The sequence below is a fragment of the Sclerotinia sclerotiorum genome, genomic scaffold (genome assembly GCF_000146945.2).
Source record: "Sclerotinia sclerotiorum 1980 UF-70 scaffold_1 genomic scaffold, whole genome shotgun sequence".
Classification (NCBI taxonomy): Eukaryota; Fungi; Ascomycota; class Leotiomycetes; order Helotiales; family Sclerotiniaceae; genus Sclerotinia; species Sclerotinia sclerotiorum.
The window spans coordinates 893873-914534 of NW_001820835.1; the positions used below are offsets into that span (position 1 = coordinate 893873).

Consider the following 20662-nt stretch of genomic DNA (forward strand, 5'->3'; position numbering starts at 1 on the left):
ATGTATTTTGAAGAGCTTGCACCCACGATTCACGGCGAATCCGCAAATTATCTCCTGCATTTACAATACTTATTCGCGGATTCTTCGCAGCGTGCCTTCGACACCGACTTCTCCTGATATGTCGGAAAATCAGTGCAATAGCAAGTACCACTACAAAAGAAACGACGCCAATACCAAGGCCAATGCCTATTTCAGCTCCGACAGGAAGGTCAATGGTAGAGACTGGATCTGCTACTTCGTGTCTTTTAGCTGAGAGCGATGGTGCTGTATCAGTTACGGCAGGAATATCGTTTGATGTACTAATGTTAAAATAGCGCGAGGTAAATGCAGCTATATTATTCCTTGTATTTCCATTATGTATAGAGAAGTAGAAAATATTCGACTCGGTTAAATTGTAAGGGGAAGAGTCTATAGTCCATGATGTCATGTTCGGGGATTTAGGTATGCTTTCTATTGTATAGGTAAGGTTAGTACTTTGAATTGTCAATTGAAAGGGGACTCTCACGAAGAAGAGTAGAATTCGAATTACAGCCTAATTCTCCTCCAAGACATTTTAAAACTTGACTGATACTCAGGACAATAGATGTATAGTTGGATATCCATACTAAGTCAATAGTTGAACCCTCTTTCAAATCAAGATTATCACTGTAGTCTTGAATGAAGGTGTCTTTTTGCGGTAGAGGATTGATGAAACTGTTTACTAAATGATCACGAGCAATCAATTTAGACCGAGCACTGATTGCTGCCATATTTTGTGGATTAAAAGGATATTGATAACATACAAGCAAAAGTAAATACTTGGACTATTAGAACGCAAGCTTGGACATATGACTAAAATGATCTATGCTCTTTCAATGAATTCCCAGCCTGGACCGTCGATGCGGATCAATATTGGAGGACCTGATCGAGGACAAATTAAGAAAAATTGAATCTTCGATATTGAGAAAGCTGTTCAGCCCTATAGACCCACCTGGACTCTAGATTGGCCTCTCATTATTCAATATTATTATGAGCTCAATCATATAGTGAATAGTATTATGCGCTTGATATTGTTGGATTCTTACTACCCAGCAGGTACATGCCATTAATTTTACTTAGTAGTTCTGCAATGAGCAGCAGTTAGTACATAATGATGGTCTTTTGTAATACTAAGGTAGCTTGGCCTTGATTTAAAATTTGCACGCGATTATATCAGGACTATGTCACATCAATGTTTATGGGGCCGGATGTTGGAACGGCCTCCTAGAAGGAAAGAGGCTGTGTTGCAAAAGTTTTATGCATACACACTTCTATCAGTGAAGGCCGGGATGATGTAGAGTCTCGGCCTAGCTTGTACAAATTTCTCACCAATCAACAAAATACCAACAGTTGAATATAATGATTCAATGATTATGCTTTCCACTTCCAAGATCTCTTTTCCCTAGAATCAAATAGTCGCACGGCAATAACACAGAAAGTAGCACCAGACAAAAGCGCCGCATCAAACAAGATTACCCCGCGATAATTTCCTAGTTTACTCTCCCCCAGTATTTTGCCACCGACTGGGCTGCCAAACATGGTCCCAAGGCCTCTCACAAAATATATAAATCCATTTACACTAGCGTAGGCTTGAAGTCCAAATACTTCCGCCACAGTCTTCAGCTTGCATGTAAGCGGTTTGCATAGAATGGGATGTAGTAAGGAAGGAATGAAGAGACGTACCGTTGGAAATAGAGCATTGTAACCACCACCAGCAACTCCATAGAATATCACAAAAAGTAAAAATAACGCCTTGTTACCATTTGCAGTAGTACTTCCTAGCCAGAATCCATATACTGATACGACACACAAGATAACCGACAGGATTAGCGTATTCTGTCTTCCAAACCTATCTCCAGCGAATCCGGTCATCACTCGACTAATGGAATTAACTCCACTCGAAACAGCTAGTAGGGTGGCACCAAAAGCCGAAGTATATCCCAAAGCTACCGAGTACTCAGCCAAGAACGTGAGCGGTAGTCCGTTTCCTCCCGCTTGTAAGAAACCAGCTCCAACGCTGAAGATAAACGCGGGCTTCATGGCCAACTTGAGATCTACATGAGTTTGTCGCCTTCCAACAAATCGTGATGAAGCTGCAGTAGCAGCAATGGGCAGGGCTATGACTAGCACGAGGAAAGAAATCAAACGGAGTGTCCATCTGGGCCCAATTGATGTCAAAAGAAAGCGGATCAAGGGCGAGAAAATAAGCCCTCCAATTCCCGCGCCCGACAGAATGAATCCCATTGCTGAACCACGGTGTGTGTTGAAGTATTCAGGTGCTGTACTTAGAATAGGATAGTAAAGCAACGATGAACCGATGCCGTACAGTAATCCTTGTGTCAACAGAAGTTGCCAAACCTAATGAAACGGTTCAGCGAGTGAGTGAAGTGTGGGTTGTGATTTACTGACTTCCTTACACAAGCTTGCCAATCCAAATCCTAGGCTTATGAAGACAACTCCCATTATACAGATGTGTTTTGGACCTTTTGCACCTAGTCTTGTCATCATTGGATTTACCACAATGCTGCCGGCCCAAGTAAGACCAGACCCGAGTGTGCCCACAAAGGCTACCAATGCACCTTCATTACCCGTGGTTTTTGGAAGCATGTTTTGAGCTGGGGAGATGTAGTAGCTCTGAAAAACGCCATAAGACTGGTTGAGACCAATCGTGATACATATTGTCAAAAAGCTTGAGATGAGAATTATGATTTGTCTTTGGCGGGTTATTGGCCGCAATTCAAAGGTATTTTGAGGAGACCGAGATTCATTCAAAGCCAACTCGTACGTTGCATGACTCTCGTTATTCCCATGATCTGAGAAATCCAAGATCGGATGAATGGTTGTTGCAGCCGCCATACTCGTACAAATGCATCGATGTGCCTATTGATTTCGGACAAGAGCCTCTGAATATAAGTTGAATTTGATTAATCGAGCCCAAATGTACTGACATATGTATACGAATGGGGAATGAATGTGAAGTAAAAAGAAGCACTAAGTCTGCCTTGGATATTGAATGTTCAGCACGACTCAAAGGCGTTTCGACAACAACAAAATCACACGTACTCTTCGAGGGCAAGCGGAACATATTTACTAGTGCTTACCATATCATTGTCAAGTGGATCGGCCTCGAAATTCTTCAGGAGCCGGTGTATTCATCCGTCAATTCCCGTCTAATATCCTCGGCTATTGTAGTAGTACATACGTACATAGCACCAATGCCAAGGATTGGAGACGAACAGTGGGATATGCTCACAGTAGCTCAGACTCGAATTGTTCATATAGATTGGCAAGACATGTAAAGGTACTAGTCGGGTACGGAAATTGGTTCTTTCTTCGTTTTCCATTCTTCAAATGCATGGTATATCCCCTAAAATTACAAGGTTGATGACGCCATTGTAATGACTACTTGCACCCTCCTTCGTAACGCCTATTTCATTATACGTTTCCACTCATATTACATTTAAAGGAAAATTGTGTTCAATGGAGTCAGAATCCAAGGACCCTGCTTTCTCCATGACGGCACCTACTTTCTGAAGGCTGTAGCAATATCGGCTCTTGTCCATTCAGCAATAATTTCTCCATCATACACATCTCTGCTGATTGTCAAAATTCTATCGTCGACGTTTTCGTAAAATCTCTCGCATTGTTGATTCACCTTGCTGACAAGTTCTCGACTGAGTCCTGGGTCATCTGCATCGCCGAAGTGCTTTTCAACTCGCTTCTTAAGAGTTTCAATGCCCTTCCTAATTTCTTTGGCGTCATACCCAGCAAGGATTTTTTTGAAGGTTGATTTGGAGTGACTTGGCATTGATGAGATCTTCGAAGCCGATTCACCAGGTTGTCGAGAAAGCATAAGACTCTCTGTACTTTCCAAGAAATCGAGAAGTTTTCCTAGGGGTCTTCGAATAACAGCACCAAGATATAAAGTCATATGTTCGTCCATTTCTTGGCTAGCATTCTCCCTCCATTCTTCAAGTACCGGGTTGGAGCGGACATCCACTTCTTCCAGGTAATGGTTCATATTTTCGATGAGCAGAATCTGATAATTGAGGGCTTCTTTGTCCTCTGGATCTGCACCTGCAGTGTGAGCACTTGGGTTTTCCCTCGCAATAACCTTGAGAGACTCAAACATGGTTTTGTTCAATCGAGAATATGCATTATTTACGATTTGTCGAACCTCAAGGCCATCAGCAGACATCAACATCGTTTCTATTGCAGAGGAGAATGAAGGAAATATCCTTATGAATCCAATAACACCCTTTCGCTTCTTGATTTTGACTTTAGTGTCTTCTATGGCTCGAATCTGCTCATCCAGGAATTTGTTAAATAGACCAAGCAAACGAGCATGCAACTTTTGGAGAGTACGTGCCAGGTACTCCTGGCTTGATTCCTCGAGGTCAACAAGCTTGCGCTCAATTGAAACGAGTATACCGACACCTTGCCTATTCGAATAGTTAGTGGTTTCCTTCGATTTGTTTTAAATGGGTGTACTTACAATGGATCGGGTTGGAGGGACCAGTCTACCAGTGCTTCCATATCACCAGCCCAAAAAGCGTAAATTTCTTCCATGGTCTGTACGACACGTTTTGCCAATATCCGATTAGGATCCATAACTTTTGGCCTTCTTAAGTCGCCGCCTCGTCGCAAGTCTGGGGGAGCAGCAGCGACAGACTCAGCAAAATCATGTTGTTCTAGTGACGTTATATGAAAGAATTCAACAATGAAGTTCTGCTCCATGCTCATAATCGGAACCATTTCATCAAGAGCTCCAGTGAATACTTCATGTGGAGGTAGTCGACCATCCGCCTTGTCTGCGGTAGACTTATTGCCACCGTCGCCAGCTGGGGATCGTATCTTTGCCAACGTTTGACTTCGCTTTACCGTCAGCTTTCTAGCGGTTGTAGTTGCAAGGCCTTCAGTGTGTTTCTCAATTTGTGATGTGAACAAGTTTTCAGACTCGTCCCCGTGTGCTTTCTTAGCAATCCGCTTCCAGGCAAAGACAGCGTCCCTGAATTCATCCTGATACAAAGGTTTACACGCAGACTCGTAATCTAACAAAAACTTTTCCCATTCATCAGGAGCCACTTCCCTAGAGAACAACATCAGTGGGCTATATCTCCAAAGTATATTCCTCGCGAGATCATGATGGCGTGGGTCAAGTTTGCCCTTCCCAGCTGTTCTGGCGATATTACCACCCTTTTCCCGGTCTAACGCTTTCCTTGTTTCGTCAATTGCAGAGCGGAATTTCATTTGTAAAAAGGAATACAAACGTTGAAGGAATTCAACGCTCGTAGCTCGGTAGACATCTTTTTTCTCCTGTAAGACCCGCATGCTTCCAATCTCGCTGTTGCCGAAGCCTCCGGTTCTCCCGGAATGGACGCTACCATCTTCACTTCTTCTAGGAACAGAAATACTAAGTGAAGGATCGATAGTAACCATAGCCTTGAACAAAACAACCAAAGACTTTTCAACCAGCTCGAGATCATGAGGACGTTCCAATGATGCCGTTTTTAAGGACTCGAGCTGTGATGAGGAAATTGATATCGTGTCCAGTAGAGATTGAAGTTCAGCTTGTAAGAGCTTCTGATTGGCTGTTTGCACCTGCAGACCTTGTGATTGGGCTTCGATGTATGCAATGTCCTCGTTGAGTGTCTAAAGTGATTTGTTAATCTACAAAATTCTTCAAGAATGTATCCAATGAAGCAACTCACGCCAAGCTCCACAAGATACAGTGTGAGCAAACCATCAAGTTCGTCACATTCGTCCATACATGTATCCAGCCCTCTTTTAATCGCTTCAACTCGTTCGTCCTCTTCCTCTAATCGGTTAAGCCAGCCTCCTGCTTGAACTTTGTTGAGCTCTCGCTCAACATCATCTTTTAATCCATCAATAACTTTTGTATGCACACTTTCCCCAACCCAACCAAATTCATCCCATGCATTGACAAGATCAGAGCCTCGGCCATCCAAAAAGCTGGGATCAATACCTAAAGATGCAAGCTCTTTTTGCATTGCCTCAGAAGCAGATTTTGGACGTTTAGGTTCCCGAGCCTTTGGCTTGTCAAGTGAACCAGTATCTGATGCCTTTGAAAGACTTTCAACAGTGCTCGGTATGTCCTTGTCCGGGACTGTAATTTTGACTTCCGGAATAACTTCAGGATTGGCATTGCGTGCAGGGGACTTTTCTGGAGGAGCTTCGACCGGAGTAGAAGGGGCTTCGGGTGTAGCAGCTGGTACAACGGCGAGAGGAGCATTGAACGTAGTTGCGCTATCATTACTGAACGCCCGAACTAAGGAAGGAGCTGGGACCACACCAGTGATACCATCAGGGCCGTTTGGAGATTTAGCTGCCAGTGCTGCTTCTCTAAGACGTTCAGCTGCGCCACCAGCACGAGGCTTGAAACCATTAGCATTTTGTGCGGCCCTAAGGAAAGTGCTGGCAATGTCGCCCTTGGATTTCTTCTTTATCATGGGTCCAAGACCGGGGCGCATTTCCTCGTCCTCTTGCTCCTCCGTCGATGGCAAAATGGGAGTAGTCGGCGAAACGACCGGAGAGACAGGAGAGGTAATAGCTGGCGCAGATGCAGGAACCGACGGCACCTCATCCTTACCAGTATCACCCAAATTATCACGAAGCAGTTCCAATGATGCTGCCTCTGTGAGTTTGGCGTCGATACTGCCATCTCCATTAGTATCTCGCTCGCGAGGTATTGATCGTTCACTGCTACGAGTGGGAGGCCGCATATCGTCTCTGCGCATACCAGGACTAGCCAATGGCGCTGGCACAATGTTATCCATTGGATCTGTACCACGTAAGCGAGCCGCATCGCCAATATTTGGCATCGGAGGTCGACGTCGTTCGGGTGGGATTGTTAGTGGAGCAGGCATTGGCGGCGGGTCCGTCGACCTGTCCCGTTTTGGACTTGGAAAGCTGGACTCAGGAGGGCCACGTTGGGAAATGGGTGTGACGCTTCTATCAGGAAAGCGACCAGGGGCATTAGGCAAACCATTAGCGCCACCGCGTGAACGAGGCGGTAAGCTTCCGCTGTCGTCACTGCGTCCAAAAGATTCCTGGCTCTGATTACCGGTTTCCAACCTACGCAGACTTGTGTGACTCTGTTGAGGTTTAACACCCAATGGCTTAGCAGATGAACCTGGCGAGGCATCACGCTGTGGCCGCATAGGAGGTCGGGAATTTTGTGGAGGAAAAGCTGGACTAGCATTGGCCGGCATTTGGCCTGGTGGGCGTTGTACAGCATCTCGACTAGGTTGACTACGCAGCACAGGCTCTCGGGACGGCTCTCGTTTGAACGGTCGACTCTGGCTCTGTTCATATGGAGAAGATGCAGAAGACTGTGGTTGTTGGGGCTGCGGAGGCCGCCGAGATTCTTGGGAAGGAGGTTGTTGTGGTCGTGCGGAAGTTGAAATACCAGACAATTGTTCCCTTTCTCTGGGATCAAAACCAATGAGTTCCGGCGCTTTTCCACCAGTGTATTTCGTGTAAATTTTGACCAAGCTTGCGATGAAGAATTGTTTTTCCTTTTGAGTGTTGGCCTGCCAATAATAGGGCTTTCCAATCGTCACAGTAAATCCCGTACCCCCAGCCCATTGTTTGCGCTGTTCCTCCTCCGCAGTCGTAGGGACTGCTCCACTGAAAGACTCTACCGCAGATAGATCATCAAGCATCCAAGTTTTGCCAATTGAAAAGCTCCCATTCGCATTCTCCCTAGCTTTGTGCATCCGAACCCGTCCAGATTTGCGCACGGCGACGATTATAATACGAGGTTTCTTAGCATCCGGATTGGCGTCCGTGGGAGGTGGAGAGGATGGATATGCCGCATCCTCAATAATTCTAATATGTGTGATATATGATTCCAATACTAAATGCCCGAGTGGTTAGCACAGGCTGATACCTCTATCGCAAAGTGAACTAATCTCACAAGAGCCGTCCGGATCCTTCTTCCCAAAACAGCTTTCAATAATTCGTCTCTTCTCATCTTCGAACCTTTCCGCTCTACTCATACCACTCCTATCGCTGCCATTGACCCCGCTAGAGCCATTTCGTGAAGAGCCGTCCATGAGGCAGAGGCACGTTCTTTAAATCAAGGCGACTTTTCTGTGTATCCCTTTCAATCATTTATTCGCGAAGGCGGACTGGAAGTTGTTCTGCAGTTGGCTCGAGAATCATTTTTGGGTGTTGGTAAACAGTATTCAAAAGTCACAGCATAACCCACAGAGGTAAAAGAGCATATGAGGTGCAGGTTAAATGTTAGGTTATTTGGTGCTTACAGTTTGACACTCCAGCTCCTAGGTTCTGTTCCCTGACATCAAGCAAGCACTAGTACCACTAGTATTACATAAGCGAGGGCTTCGAGACGGGAAATGTAAGGTCCGATGCCTCAGAAAATGATGAGTATTTTTGGGTGATTTCTCCCTTTAACAGATTTTTCAGATTTAAGAAATGCTACAGTATAAAAAATTGTAAATTACAAGTTTAAAACAGCTCGAAGTTGCCTTTTTTCTTCTTGTCTAGCTACCACATCCTCAAGGCTTTGGATCCTCTAATCGCACACCGTATCAAGGTGAATGACACTATTCCTATTCTAGATAAGCGGGTTTTTATCAACTCTCCCTTGGAACTTTTTTTTTTCTGCCGATAGATAAGCTGTGACAATTGTAAATTTTGCGATTGATCAATACCCAAACATAGACAATTTTTCAACTTTTTACATTAGCAAGTATGAGGCCGAAGCAAAATAAACGCAATATGGGAGACAATGCCAATATGCAGGCATTGGGAAAGAGAAAGAATCCCTCGGGTCAACCACAACCAGATTGGCTCTTCCCTGCTGGCTCTGGTACTGATGCAAATAAAGCCTCAGCTACCAAATCTGGCAATGAAGGACGATCGAAGAACAAACAAGCCAAGCAAGTCGCACAAGATCTCCTCAACCGTCGCGATGCTGGCGAACCTCCCAAGTCAGGAATTCCTTCCCATTTACTCGATCTTGTCGGCAAATTCCTCGAACAGCACGAATTCATGCAAACCAGTCGCACTTTGAAGACTGAACGTCGTAGCAGAGATGAGGTAAAAGCAGGAGCTGAAACTGCCTCTTTCTCTCTTGAATATATCTACACTGAATGGCAAACATTGAAAGAGGAGAATGCAGCACTGAAAGCTGCAGCCATTCAAAAGGACGAAACTTCAAAGCACAAGGCAGCTAAGCCTTCATCTGCGGATTCCTCAAGCAGCAGCAGCAGCAGCAGTAGCAGCAATAGTAGCGACTCCAGCAGTGAAGAGGAAAGTGATGTTGAGATGGCAGATGCTCCTCCAGCCAAGAAGAATTCTGCCCGAAGATCTTCCTCATCATCCTCATCATCCTCATCATCCTCTTCGTCCTCCTCCAGCAGTTCCGACAGCGATGCCGATGACGAAGATGATGCGCCATCAGCCATTAAGTCTCCACCGCCGAAGCCAAAAGTCAATGTCTTGAAGCGCAAAGCTACCTCAGATAGCGATTCATCTTCATCCGATTCTGATTCATCTTCATCCGATGCTAGTTCAACTTCAGGAGAAGATGCCCCCAAAGCCAAGAAGGCTAAAACAGCTGCCGCTGCCAAAGAGTCGTCGACCTCTTCATCCGAATCTAGCTCTGAAGAAGACGAATCTAAAGCCGCGAAAACTAAAGATAACTCTAGTTCTTCTGATTCCTCCGACTCAGATTCCGGCTCAGACTCCGACTCCGATTCCGATTCTTCTACACAATCGAACGCAAAGAAAATTCCATTACCTGATTCTGACTCTGATTCACCTTCCGATTCCAGTTCCAGTTCCGACTCGGATTCTGGAAGCGATTCCGACGAAGCTGCAAAGAAGGAGACAGCAACTAGCTCAGACACAAGCGAGACTCTTTCTGAAGGCAAGAGTCCACCAAACGAGAAAGAATTAGATCCACCATTGCCACCAATGCCTGCTGCCAAGCTTCCTAGGAAACAGAACGTACCATTTTCTCGCATTCCCAAAGACACCAAAGTCGACCCGAGATTGTCTAGTAATGCATATGTACCATATGATTACGCTCAGAAGGCTCATGAGGATTTGATCGTTACAAAAGGCAAAGGGTTTACCAAGGAGAAGAACAAGAAGAAGCGTGGAAGTTACAGAGGTGGTTACATTGACGTAGAAGGTAAAAAAGGCATTAAATTCGATGACTAGAGATCTACCTCCTGTTTTGGTAGTCTGTTAATTAATTGCTGTCAATGTTTGTTTTAGCATGAGAGAGGTTTAAGCCTTTGAAGGCGATCAAGTATTGACTGGGTAGCAAAGGAGCGTTTGGCGCAAATTCACATGATAGAGTAGCGTCGCTATATTCATAATACAAAAGTTGTCCTCTGCACATAATACATTTCCCCGATTCATCTTCCGCACACCAACTTCCACTGTATGAATGCACCAAGAACGTTCCGGGTGACATCCCATCCACTAGATCTTGAGGCTTAAATTCCAGGCTTCTATCAGGTGATTCAATGTCTTTCACAGCAGAGCGTATTCTCCACTTGGGTGGTGATTTTGAAGTGCCCAGGCCAGTGTTTATGACGCCAATTTCCCAATGTTCTCAGAGACGAGCTACAGTAGTCATATATATGTACCTATGTGCTGTACATGTGCTGGTGGGTGTTCGGCAAACTACTGTAGCTCACGTGGACAGCTAACTATGCCATTATCACCCTCAAAGTTTACCGGTAAGAGGCGAAGCTCGGCCGTCGTTAACTGACATGGTCAATGGTCACGTCATCCTTAGGCATAGCTTGTATATGTATGTAGTGAGTTGCGGTGCAATGGTCACAAGAATTACCTTGTAATCAGCCTTACTTTTGCCAGGCTCACCAGCTCGGGTGGTGATAAGCACGCTTATCTCGATGACTTAGAATCCCTTCAACTATCAACCATCGAAGTCTGTTTACAACCCTTTCGACCCTTTCGAAAATACACTAGAGTACAACCACAAGTTATTGTTTCTCCTTTTGCTAATTCGCTTCTGGATGACTAAAATTTGATCAGCAAAATTTCCTTTTTCTAGCCTACCTTAATTCCGTTGCATAACTTGCGCTAGCAAAATACTACTTAACGCAGCTCTAGCGCTCTTATCACACAAGCACGAGGTTCGCAGCCAATAGAAGCGCCGGCGCAAACAACCAGTAATCTTAAAAGGGTGGCTGAGCTCTTACAGGACACTCGAGCATGCGACTTCGTGATAATTTTCACAGCTAATAAGATTTCCAACATATGTGGGCAAGTTGGCGATGACAGTCGGTAGGGATACTATCATATCGTCATTCTAGCTCTAAAATTTTGCCAGGCAGCATTACTTATAGAACTCCGTAATAATACGGCTGGATGGGATGGGCGTTCTGTGCTCACGACTTGAAGACGGCGAGGAAGCGCCAGTCAGTGAAATCAAAGAGGCCCAGAGAGAGAAGCCAAGGTCCAGTATCTCAAAGATGCCTCAATCTGGAAAGCCAAGGACAAGAGCAAAGGAAGCTTGGCGTGTTGCGATTGAGAAAAGAGAATTCGACACCCCAGAGGATTACGATAAAGCTCTCCAGTCTCTTCAGCTAGCTGAACGGAGGACCGCATTTGATGCTGAAGCTGAAGAGTCGGCTTCAGAAATGGAGAAAAAGGCAGCAAGAATCGTCCAAAGAATCAGAGACTATGATTGGGACAAGACTTATGGAAGACCAGTCGACGCGAAAGGTCTTGCTACTGGTAAGAGGACTCAAGGAGAACACTTCTTGGGAAACGTGGATCTCATCAATGGTACAAAGTTGATGGGGATCGCGAAACGAATGCCCAAAGGCGCCCATCTTCACATCCATTTCAATTCATGCTTACCAGCACGGTTTTTGATACAACAGGCCAGGACTATTGATGCAATGTACATACGGAGCACTCTTCCTCTAACATCGCCGGGGAATTACGCTGCGTCACGCATCTCTTTCATGGTGATGACACCTCATGAGGCGACCCACGTGAAGAGTGAAGAGAAAGAAATTTATGTTCCCCTGGGGAATGTTATGAGTGGCGACTACGTCTCCAATAGATGGATGCCGTACAAGAATTTCCGAAAGGAATTCAATTTTGTGGATGAAAATGGTCGAAAGTTGAGCGGTACAACTGGTGCCGAAATATGGCTCGAGAGGAAAATGCTTATTTCGGAAGAGGAAGCCCATGATTGTTCTCAAACGGGCCACGGGTATGTATGCACACTCAGTCGGGCAATTACAGCTAACAGTACTAGTATTTGGGAAAAATTCAATTACAGGACTCAGATGATGAAAGGGCTCTTTGCTTACGAGTCGGCATTCAGAAACTACACCCGAGAGTGCATTCAGGATTTCGTCAGGGACAACATTCAGTATGCTGAGATAAGACCCAATTTCATGGCCACAAATTCACTAAAATCTGATGATGGCACGAGAACTATTGGTAACGAAGGTATTTTGAATATCATCAATGAAGAACTGCATAGGACTATGCAGGAGATTCGAAATAACAAGCAGTATTTCGGAGGTATGAAAGTCATTTACTGCACACCTCGCTCATTCGACAGGGGTCAGATCGAGGTAGCACTTGATGAATGCATTGATTTGAAGAAGAAGTATCAAAAACTACTATGTGGTTAGTTTAGGTCAAATTTTGAGTCCATCCACATCCATTAATGGGAGTATAGGTTTCGATCTTGTGGGCCATGAAGAAATGGGAAATGAGCTTCGGCATTTCGTGCCCGAATTTCTTGCATTCCGTCGAAAATGCCGAGACCAAAAACTAGACATCCCATTTTTATTTCATTGCGGGGAGACATTATCGGTTGGCGACAAAGTCGACGGCAATCTTTTCGATGCGATATTACTTAATGCAAAAAGAATCGGGCACGGTTATGCAGTTGCGAGACACCCTATTCTCATGCAGATATTCAAAGAGAAGAATATCGCCATCGAGTCCTGTCCTATTTCTAATGAGGTCCTTGGTCTCACTCCCAACATTGCAGGACATAACCTTCCAATATTGCTAGCAAACGATGTGCCTTGTACGATTAATAGTGATAATGCTACATTTTATAGGCATGTTCCTCAACGTTTACCATTTGGAATCTCACTAATCAATAGCAGATCATCCTTATCCCACGACTTCTATCAAGTAATGACTGGCTCTGAATCAATGTCCCTTTACGGCTGGAAACAACTTGCAAAATGGAGTTTAGAGCATAGCTGCATGGATGCTGAAGAAAGAAAAGACGTCACGAAGGAGTGGACTACGAGATGGGAGGGTTACTGTCAATGGATTGTTGATGAATATAGTTGGGTGAGTGATTGGACACCAGCGCCTGGTCGACATTGATCAATGACCTAGATGTTGGGAGAGGTCATCGCGACCAAACGCGCACTGTGCCTCGTTTAGGCTCTTTCGTTTCAAGTTCACGGCCGTCTTCTAATGCCATCGAGTGAGAGTAGGCTGGGAGAGACGGAAATAAGAAAATGGGGTGGAACGAGACGATACCTGGCGTTGAGGTGCATGAGATTTGGACACAAGAATTTACAATGAGAGACGATTGATGACTACGGTTTAGGGTGTATTATTTTTATGATTTGATGCCTTTACTCTAATTTATATTTTTATATGGTTTCATGATTTCGATTATCAATGGGGCTCGCGTCTCAATTTTCACCTTCCATATATTGTTGTAGTTGTACGAAACTGAGACGTATCTGACATGAGTAAGAAACAAATGACTATTATTACTCAGCCTCAATGCAATCACGCGCAGCCAGGTACCCTGCGGATAGGCAACTACAAATGAATGCATGTACTATGATCGAATGCTTTTCGACATATGGCATTTGTGGCACTTGTGACACTATCGAATGTCGTTCGTGATCCAATAGATTATCACACGCCTACTTAAAACACTTCAGTGCAAATCTAATAGTGTCGAATAATAAACACACCATTCAGATTTATCAAATGGAGTAGGTGCTGTACTGTACTCGTGTCTCTTTACCCAAGTAATCATGCGTAGAACACCAATATATTTCACAAACCGCAGACGCCACGCGAAACCCCTTCATTAACAAACGAAAAATTCAGCGTTCCGAAGAGTCCAAACGGTTGGAGTTAACTCGGTTTTCTTTCATTCGAGCCCCATCACTGTGCCTCCTTCTTACCTCTCTCTTCCCCATTTCATGCATAGCCGCCGACGCAAAATTCTCGAAGGATTCCAATATATGTAATCTTACACCGTATTTATATTGTCAACAAATTGGGAGACTCGAGGCTGGTAGTCGACTAACGAAACATAAATTAGATGGACATGTGATTGGAAAAGAGAACAGAACGAGGTGCTTAGGGTGCTAGGTATCCACTTTTAGGGCTTGGCGCGGGCTGTCGTAGACTCGTAGGCCTCATAGGGCTTTTGGTTTGGACGGGAGGGAGTCATTAGGGGCTTTAGGATGGTCTGAACACTACGGACGCTAAATGCTTGGTAGGTTTCTAACGCTACATTTTCATCACAATTTCTGAACTGTCTAAGATGGATATAGTAGCTATAGAAGGGAATTTTGAATATGTAAAAAATTGAGAGTAAAATATACGCAATATTGGATTACTTATATGTTTACCAAAAGTTCATAGCACATTTCAGACGAAAAAGCATACTTGTAGGCTTACTCTTACCACCAGGTAAATATAGACACAGCCTACTAGCAAGCCCCCTGTAATGATCGTCCCGATCCGCGTCTTTTCAGCTCCATGGGCTTGTCAGACGCGATGCTAGAATGGGGGGACTTGCTTGTTTTATATAGTGGAGGGGGTATGGAATGAATAAAATGTATGTCATATATAGGTAGGATTGCTTGAGGCTCTGTAGGCTTCTCTTTTTTTCTACGGATGATCATTATATGATGCTTAACTTTCTGGAGAGGGAATGATAAGATACGGATAAGACGGAGAAGATATCGAAAGCGTACCTACTTGCTGAGAGTGAAGACACTAGAATCGGGAAAAGAGAAAAGGGACGCAGGTGCGTTTACTTATGGTTGGACTCTACTTGAAGATCCGAAGACTCGAGACGATAGTCGGCAGACAATATCTGCGGCACAGGACTTGAGATGGGAGGTTCATGGTTTCCCACCGGGAAGGAGGTTCGGTATGTTCGACATCATTTTTCACATACTGCTCATATATTGACCACAAACTAATAATTACCCAAGTGATGGATGGAGATTAGATATCGTGTCGCTATTGGCAGTCATAGGAGAATCTGCCATGGCTGAACACTCTCAAGCCATGACGTCCTCATGGATGTGCATGCTTCCTCGAATCATCCCCGCACCACAAGTCCTCCTCAAATCCTCCCGTCCTTCTCGAATGCCACAAGTCAACGCCGCTGTTGTCGGTGTTCATAATGGAGTTTACGTACAATCTCTAAACTTTTTTCCGAATATTATACATCCAATAGAAGAGCTCAAGCCTTTTCAGTTCAAAGTTTTCGAAATCAAGCATAGGAATTCCCCGAGGCAGTTAGCGTCTCCATCTACATCTACAAACAAAGATAGACAGGTTTCGGCTTCAAGTAGTATTGAAACTGCGCATCTAGAAAGTGGGACGAAAGTTCAACCTCGACGACGGGACACTCTCGCAGCCAGAATTACTCATCGCGCAGCTAGCCTAGATGGTAAGAAACCTCATGTACCAGCTAAATTCTGGTCCCCTCTCAACTGCTTATCTCTTATATCATTTTTCTTGACCATTGGTCTTTTCATATGGGCAGTATTAACTCATGACGGAACTGCTTGCGTTGCCCTTTTCACCATCTCTCTTGCCTCATCTATTGTAGGTTACGCATCATGCTGGTCACCTGCACTCATGAATCGCAATAACAATAGCAAAGTTCCACTGGGTGACGTTGTGATCCGAACCAGGGAAGGCGCCTTTATCGTAGTCAGATGTGATGAGGAGGTTGCCCGGGAATTGTACAACGGAACTGAAGAATGTCAATATTACGTCGATACGGACCCGTACCGAGTACTCGTCGGCATTGGTACCTTCTTACTCATGGTATCAGTCGTGCTTCTCGGAAATTGTGATTTCCAAATGCAAATTTCCATCGGTGCATCCTACATAGTTCTCAATGGCGCATTCTGGGGCGTAGCTCTCATGAACAAGGGGAGATTCTGGGATCTGTCGAGTTATGTATGGGAAGACGTTACGCCGGGATCAGCACGGGAAGCACATTTAGCTCAGGATGAAAACGATGTTGAAGGAAAGCCTTCGTTTACACGAACACTATGGTACGCGATCCGAGAGACAAAGAAAATCGGCTGGGTGAAGACTAGTGGAGCGGCACCAAAAACAGTAAAATGGGAGCAGTGGTTGAGAAAGGCGGAAGCCGAAGCTGTCAAGGGAAACTGGAGCTGGGATGCCGTTCATCAGAAGGATGCAACGGTTGGTGAATCGGACTCGGTACCACAGGCAGAAGCGGCATTCAAAGATACTGCTGCTGAACATGCTCCTGCGGTACAAGTTCCTATGCAGGATAGAGTTGGCACTGAATGAATAAGTGCACATAACGAATAGTGATATTCTACAGTTCAATATGCACCAGAATGAACTCACGGATTTGATGGAGTACTTGGCTAGATCGCGGGAAAATTAACGTCTGATGAGTTGGTATAACGGAAAAAGCATAGAAAATGCCGAAGTTTTTGGAGAGGAGAATCTCAGTTTTGCTGTTTTTCTATTTTGATGGTTCGTTTTTCTATGTTTGAAATTTAAATTTCTCTTCGGTGGATGGAGCAAAGGAGAATGAATGGCTTGTGAATGGATGGATGGATGTAATTCATGATGGAAATTCGGTAGATGGATGTGTTTGAGATACCCTGATATTGATGAGATGACTACATATATAGTCGCTTTGAAGATTGATTAATTGGTTTGTATTATTGCTAGATTTAGCCTTGTATCTTTGTTGTTGTTGTTGTTGTTGTTTTTTGGATTTTTTAAGAAGGATTTCGGCGTGTTGGTATGGTTAGGTATTTAGATATCAGTTTTTACTTTTCGCTACCTAGCTATAGGTAAGTCTTATGTATGGTATCATTGTTAGGTATCATGGATTAAGGATAGAGATGGAATGGGATATTAGATCTATCTTTATATCATATATTGTATGTTCAGATGTTAATAAAGTGTCTAGTTTGCAATTGATGAAATTCATGGATTCTCTCTCCTTTTCCTGTACACTACCTAGTCTGAGTTATCCCCTCTTCCCAGCGGAGAAACTTTGATCGCTTCGCTTTGTTGGTTTGTTGGTTTGTCTGTTTATTCACTCAGTTTATTCACTCTCAATACCTATCTAGGGGGGTATTGCTATGCTATTCACTTAAGTCTCTTCTCTTTCGAATTTTTACTTTTGTCTTTTGTCTTTTGTCTCGTTATCGCTCTAGCTCGATATTGGATAATGGAATATTCACTTGTAGCTTTTCGGATTTGGACTTCCCCGCCCGCTTTCTGAGAGGGTGGTTTTTAGATTGTATTTTTTTGAGTCTGCTTTAGGGGGAGGGGGAAGGGTTTGGTTTTTGTGTTTAAATTCTTACTTTCCACTCTTCGATCCATCCTCTTCAACCTGCCCACCTCCGATCTTTCTATCCTTCTCACCCACTTTCATATCCAAAGCAATCCATTGTATCCAAGAAAGGAAAAATTGAGACAGCAATGGCGAGTCAAACACCTCCTATGGTAAGTAATTCTATTCGGATTTATGGTGACGCTTTACTAATGAGATTGATAGATGCCTGTCAAGTTAGTCATTGATCCAGAAGGTGATTTGACTGTTCGACTCATCGATGTAGAGACTACAATAGATCCCGATACCGAAAAAGAGTCTAAAGTAGTCACTACCCTCGCAATGTATAGAGTTTGCAGGAATATTCTCAAATATTGGTAGATTGGTCACCAAAGTGGTTCATGAATCAGAAGATACAGAAGATCGACCTTGACGATATGAGATCACTTTTATACCTGGCAAAAGAGCTCAATCGCATCCACGAATTCCAGGCCATGACGAGAAAGTTGGCGTATGGAATGTCGCATCATGTTCAGGAGGATAATCCTTCCCAACATAGGCATCTTCATTTACCACACGCAGTTATGGGCAAGCATTTTATTCTTCTTCGACACTAATGTGGCGATTTTAACACATTTTACAGGTGCTTTGAATGCCGCCAGAGGCAGTCTCCATTCCAAGCTATTAAAAGGCCTCTTCGATCCCATTGATTGGTTTCTATCTCAACAATGCCAGTGCATGGCAGATTCCCTCTTTGCCTATTCTTCCGGGCTTAGAAAGATAGGTATCTGGCCTATAGAATCATGCAGCAAGAAGAGTGTTCAAGAAATCCTAAACAACTTTGACAAATTCGTCTGCGAGGTTCCGAAAAAATGCTTGCTTAAAATGCAGGTCGCATCTAAGCTCGTCCGCTATTGCCCACATTCGATATTCCGTTCAAACACATTTCGGAGGCCTCTGTTTAAACTGCATGGAAAATTCTAGTGAGGAAAGCGAAGAGAGATTCGTATACTACCAAAATGATGAACTGAAGCTTTGGGATAGACTTTGTAGAATTTCTCATAGTCAGTCTAGTTGGTATTGGTCGAATATGGGGAAGAAGGAGACCATGCAGGCACATCAGGCGAGGAAAAAGTGTGCGTTTGAAAATCGACAACGCTTTGGTTTTTGATGGGTACATGATGTTCTATCTACATGTTCTGCGGGGTTATGACGAATTTCTGGGAAAGAGCTTAGTGCATGAAGTAGTTTTATGGATAGCCAAAGTTTGCAGTATGCTATCGGGGAGAGGGGAAAATGGGGCTGGTTATCTGGGTGGAAAAAGTTTTTAAAGTATCGTCTTGAGTTATTACCGCATAAATGAAATCCGAGATTTCTCGTTGCTTCATACAGACTTTCTATTGTGAAATAGATTGTTTGCCGTGGCTAATGTGTGTTGCAAAATTATCTAAAGATGTGATGTGCCAAAGAAGTTCATCGACCTAACCACTAGTGAACATCATGTGTAGAAGGGGTTCCGGCGCACACACTCAATCATTTGTCGTTTCTTTCCTACTATCGCCAACTTTTTTTTACCTTTTCATTAACTCAGTAACATAATCTTAAAAGCTTACATTGATTTTTAATATTTTCATGTATGTCCATTGATATAAATAACTATGAAGCAGTGGTATTTATACACATAACACGCAATACACTGCAAATTGTAATCTTACATCCCATTTCCACCTTATGCTTCTAAGTTACCCCGTGATATCGCAGCACTCCATTACTGCCTGACTTTTTACCTGATTTCCTAATGTATTCCCAGGGTAATTTAAGATTATCATTTATTCACCATATATGTACTATAGCTTTTAAACCCAAATAAGATTACAGCATCATGAAGCTAGGATTCTCATTCCCTTTCGTCAATTCTTTTCGTGGATGCTTTGTGATTGAAAGTTGCGAGTACTTCGTTAGGATCTAGAAACAGAATCAAAGCTCGCTAAAGGAATATAGGTAAGGTACCTTGTACTCTTGACGAGGTCCAGAGTAAGTCAACCGAGAGGACGAGGAAATAGGGGATGAGCGAATGATAAAACCGATAGTATCGTGCACAAACATTTACAGCAACTCGGAGTTTGATAAGAATATATGATATGATTGTCTGCTCAATGCATTCCAGGTACTTCTTACGAAAGCTCGTAATTTTGAATTTCCCACTTCTTATCCCAGGCAGTGATGAAGCCAGGAAGATCCATAAGTCGTCATGCTAGAACAATAATGGTAATTTCCATGGCACATTAAGCGATCCCCCTTTCTGAGATATTAGACTTTTCTTATCCTTGCAAATTGATACCTAAAGCTCAAAATGGATGCATATTCAATCTGAGTAGGACTAATAACGAGTCCCGAATAGAAGAGCGAGAAATCATGGCTTAATTACCTCACATATTTTAGAGTAGTTGAGAGAAAGATATTTCATATATATCTATCGTCTTTCCTACTGAACCATTGAGAAGTTAATTCTGAGGTAGTATGGAACTATACTAATAAGGAGACGATTAGTTACATTATAACATCGCATAAGAGATCGATTCACTTCGGTAGGGGCTACCTACTCATTCTCCATTAGTCAACCTCCCAGCTTAACTTCTCAGTCACCACATCTCAAGTATCGCATGCACGCTGAAGTTACAGGAACAACTAACAACTTGTAATTCTTGTAAAGTAGAAATACATGAAACAAATTCATTACGGCCGCTTATTTCATACCTTTCAGTACTTTGGGGATTTAATTGCGAGAAAACGTGGAGAAATCCCGAATGATACGATTTGGAACTCTATGGTTTAGACTAATGGAGAAATTTAAACATGGAGTTCGCGCTTTCTCGCTTAGTCTAAACTATAGAGTTCCAGAGGCCCATACGGCTCTATCCATAGACGTTAATGCTTGTACTTACATCAACCATCTTGCATAAACGCCCAAGTGCCTCCATAACCCAATTACCGCAATAAGTCTTCCCAAACACACATCATACAATG

The 20662-nt window shown here is 43.6% G+C and overlaps 8 protein-coding genes across 8 annotated transcripts; 5 read left to right on the forward strand and 3 right to left on the reverse strand.

Annotated features, from left to right (window-relative positions):
• On the forward strand, window positions 1-117 carry SS1G_00347 (predicted protein; the record flags this gene model as incomplete). Its single annotated transcript, XM_001598211.1, has 1 exon — window positions 1-117. One exon carries the CDS (start codon window positions 1-3, stop codon window positions 115-117), a length of 117 nt encoding a protein of 38 aa, XP_001598261.1.
• A 306-nt stretch (window positions 118-423) lies between these two features.
• SS1G_00348 (predicted protein) lies at window positions 424-749 on the reverse strand (the record flags this gene model as incomplete). The annotated part of the gene is made up of 2 exons (XM_001598212.1): window positions 424-450; window positions 606-749. The coding sequence occupies 2 exons, from the start codon at window positions 747-749 to the stop codon at window positions 424-426; spliced, it is 171 nt and encodes a 56-aa protein (XP_001598262.1).
• A 640-nt stretch (window positions 750-1389) lies between these two features.
• Window positions 1390-2874, reverse strand: SS1G_00349 (hypothetical protein; the record flags this gene model as incomplete). Its single annotated transcript, XM_001598213.1, has 3 exons — window positions 1390-1635; window positions 1702-2135; window positions 2424-2874. The coding sequence occupies 3 exons, from the start codon at window positions 2872-2874 to the stop codon at window positions 1390-1392; spliced, it is 1131 nt and encodes a 376-aa protein (XP_001598263.1).
• Window positions 2875-3541: 667 nt separating this feature from the next.
• On the reverse strand, window positions 3542-8096 carry SS1G_00350 (hypothetical protein; the record flags this gene model as incomplete). The annotated part of the gene is made up of 4 exons (XM_001598214.1): window positions 3542-4460; window positions 4514-5670; window positions 5730-7897; window positions 7958-8096. 4 exons carry the CDS (start codon window positions 8094-8096, stop codon window positions 3542-3544), a joined length of 4383 nt encoding a protein of 1460 aa, XP_001598264.1.
• A 661-nt stretch (window positions 8097-8757) lies between these two features.
• On the forward strand, window positions 8758-10233 carry SS1G_00351 (hypothetical protein; the record flags this gene model as incomplete). The annotated part of the gene is made up of 1 exon (XM_001598215.1): window positions 8758-10233. One exon carries the CDS (start codon window positions 8758-8760, stop codon window positions 10231-10233), a length of 1476 nt encoding a protein of 491 aa, XP_001598265.1.
• A 1286-nt stretch (window positions 10234-11519) lies between these two features.
• Window positions 11520-13631, forward strand: SS1G_00352 (hypothetical protein; the record flags this gene model as incomplete). The annotated part of the gene is made up of 4 exons (XM_001598216.1): window positions 11520-12271; window positions 12317-12696; window positions 12749-13380; window positions 13530-13631. The coding sequence occupies 4 exons, from the start codon at window positions 11520-11522 to the stop codon at window positions 13629-13631; spliced, it is 1866 nt and encodes a 621-aa protein (XP_001598266.1).
• A 1551-nt stretch (window positions 13632-15182) lies between these two features.
• SS1G_00353 (hypothetical protein) lies at window positions 15183-16629 on the forward strand (the record flags this gene model as incomplete). Its single annotated transcript, XM_001598217.1, has 2 exons — window positions 15183-15220; window positions 15285-16629. The coding sequence occupies 2 exons, from the start codon at window positions 15183-15185 to the stop codon at window positions 16627-16629; spliced, it is 1383 nt and encodes a 460-aa protein (XP_001598267.1).
• A 1155-nt stretch (window positions 16630-17784) lies between these two features.
• On the forward strand, window positions 17785-19143 carry SS1G_00354 (predicted protein; the record flags this gene model as incomplete). The annotated part of the gene is made up of 5 exons (XM_001598218.1): window positions 17785-17808; window positions 17861-17891; window positions 18279-18541; window positions 18710-18771; window positions 19089-19143. The coding sequence occupies 5 exons, from the start codon at window positions 17785-17787 to the stop codon at window positions 19141-19143; spliced, it is 435 nt and encodes a 144-aa protein (XP_001598268.1).
• Window positions 19144-20662: the final 1519 nt, after the last annotated feature.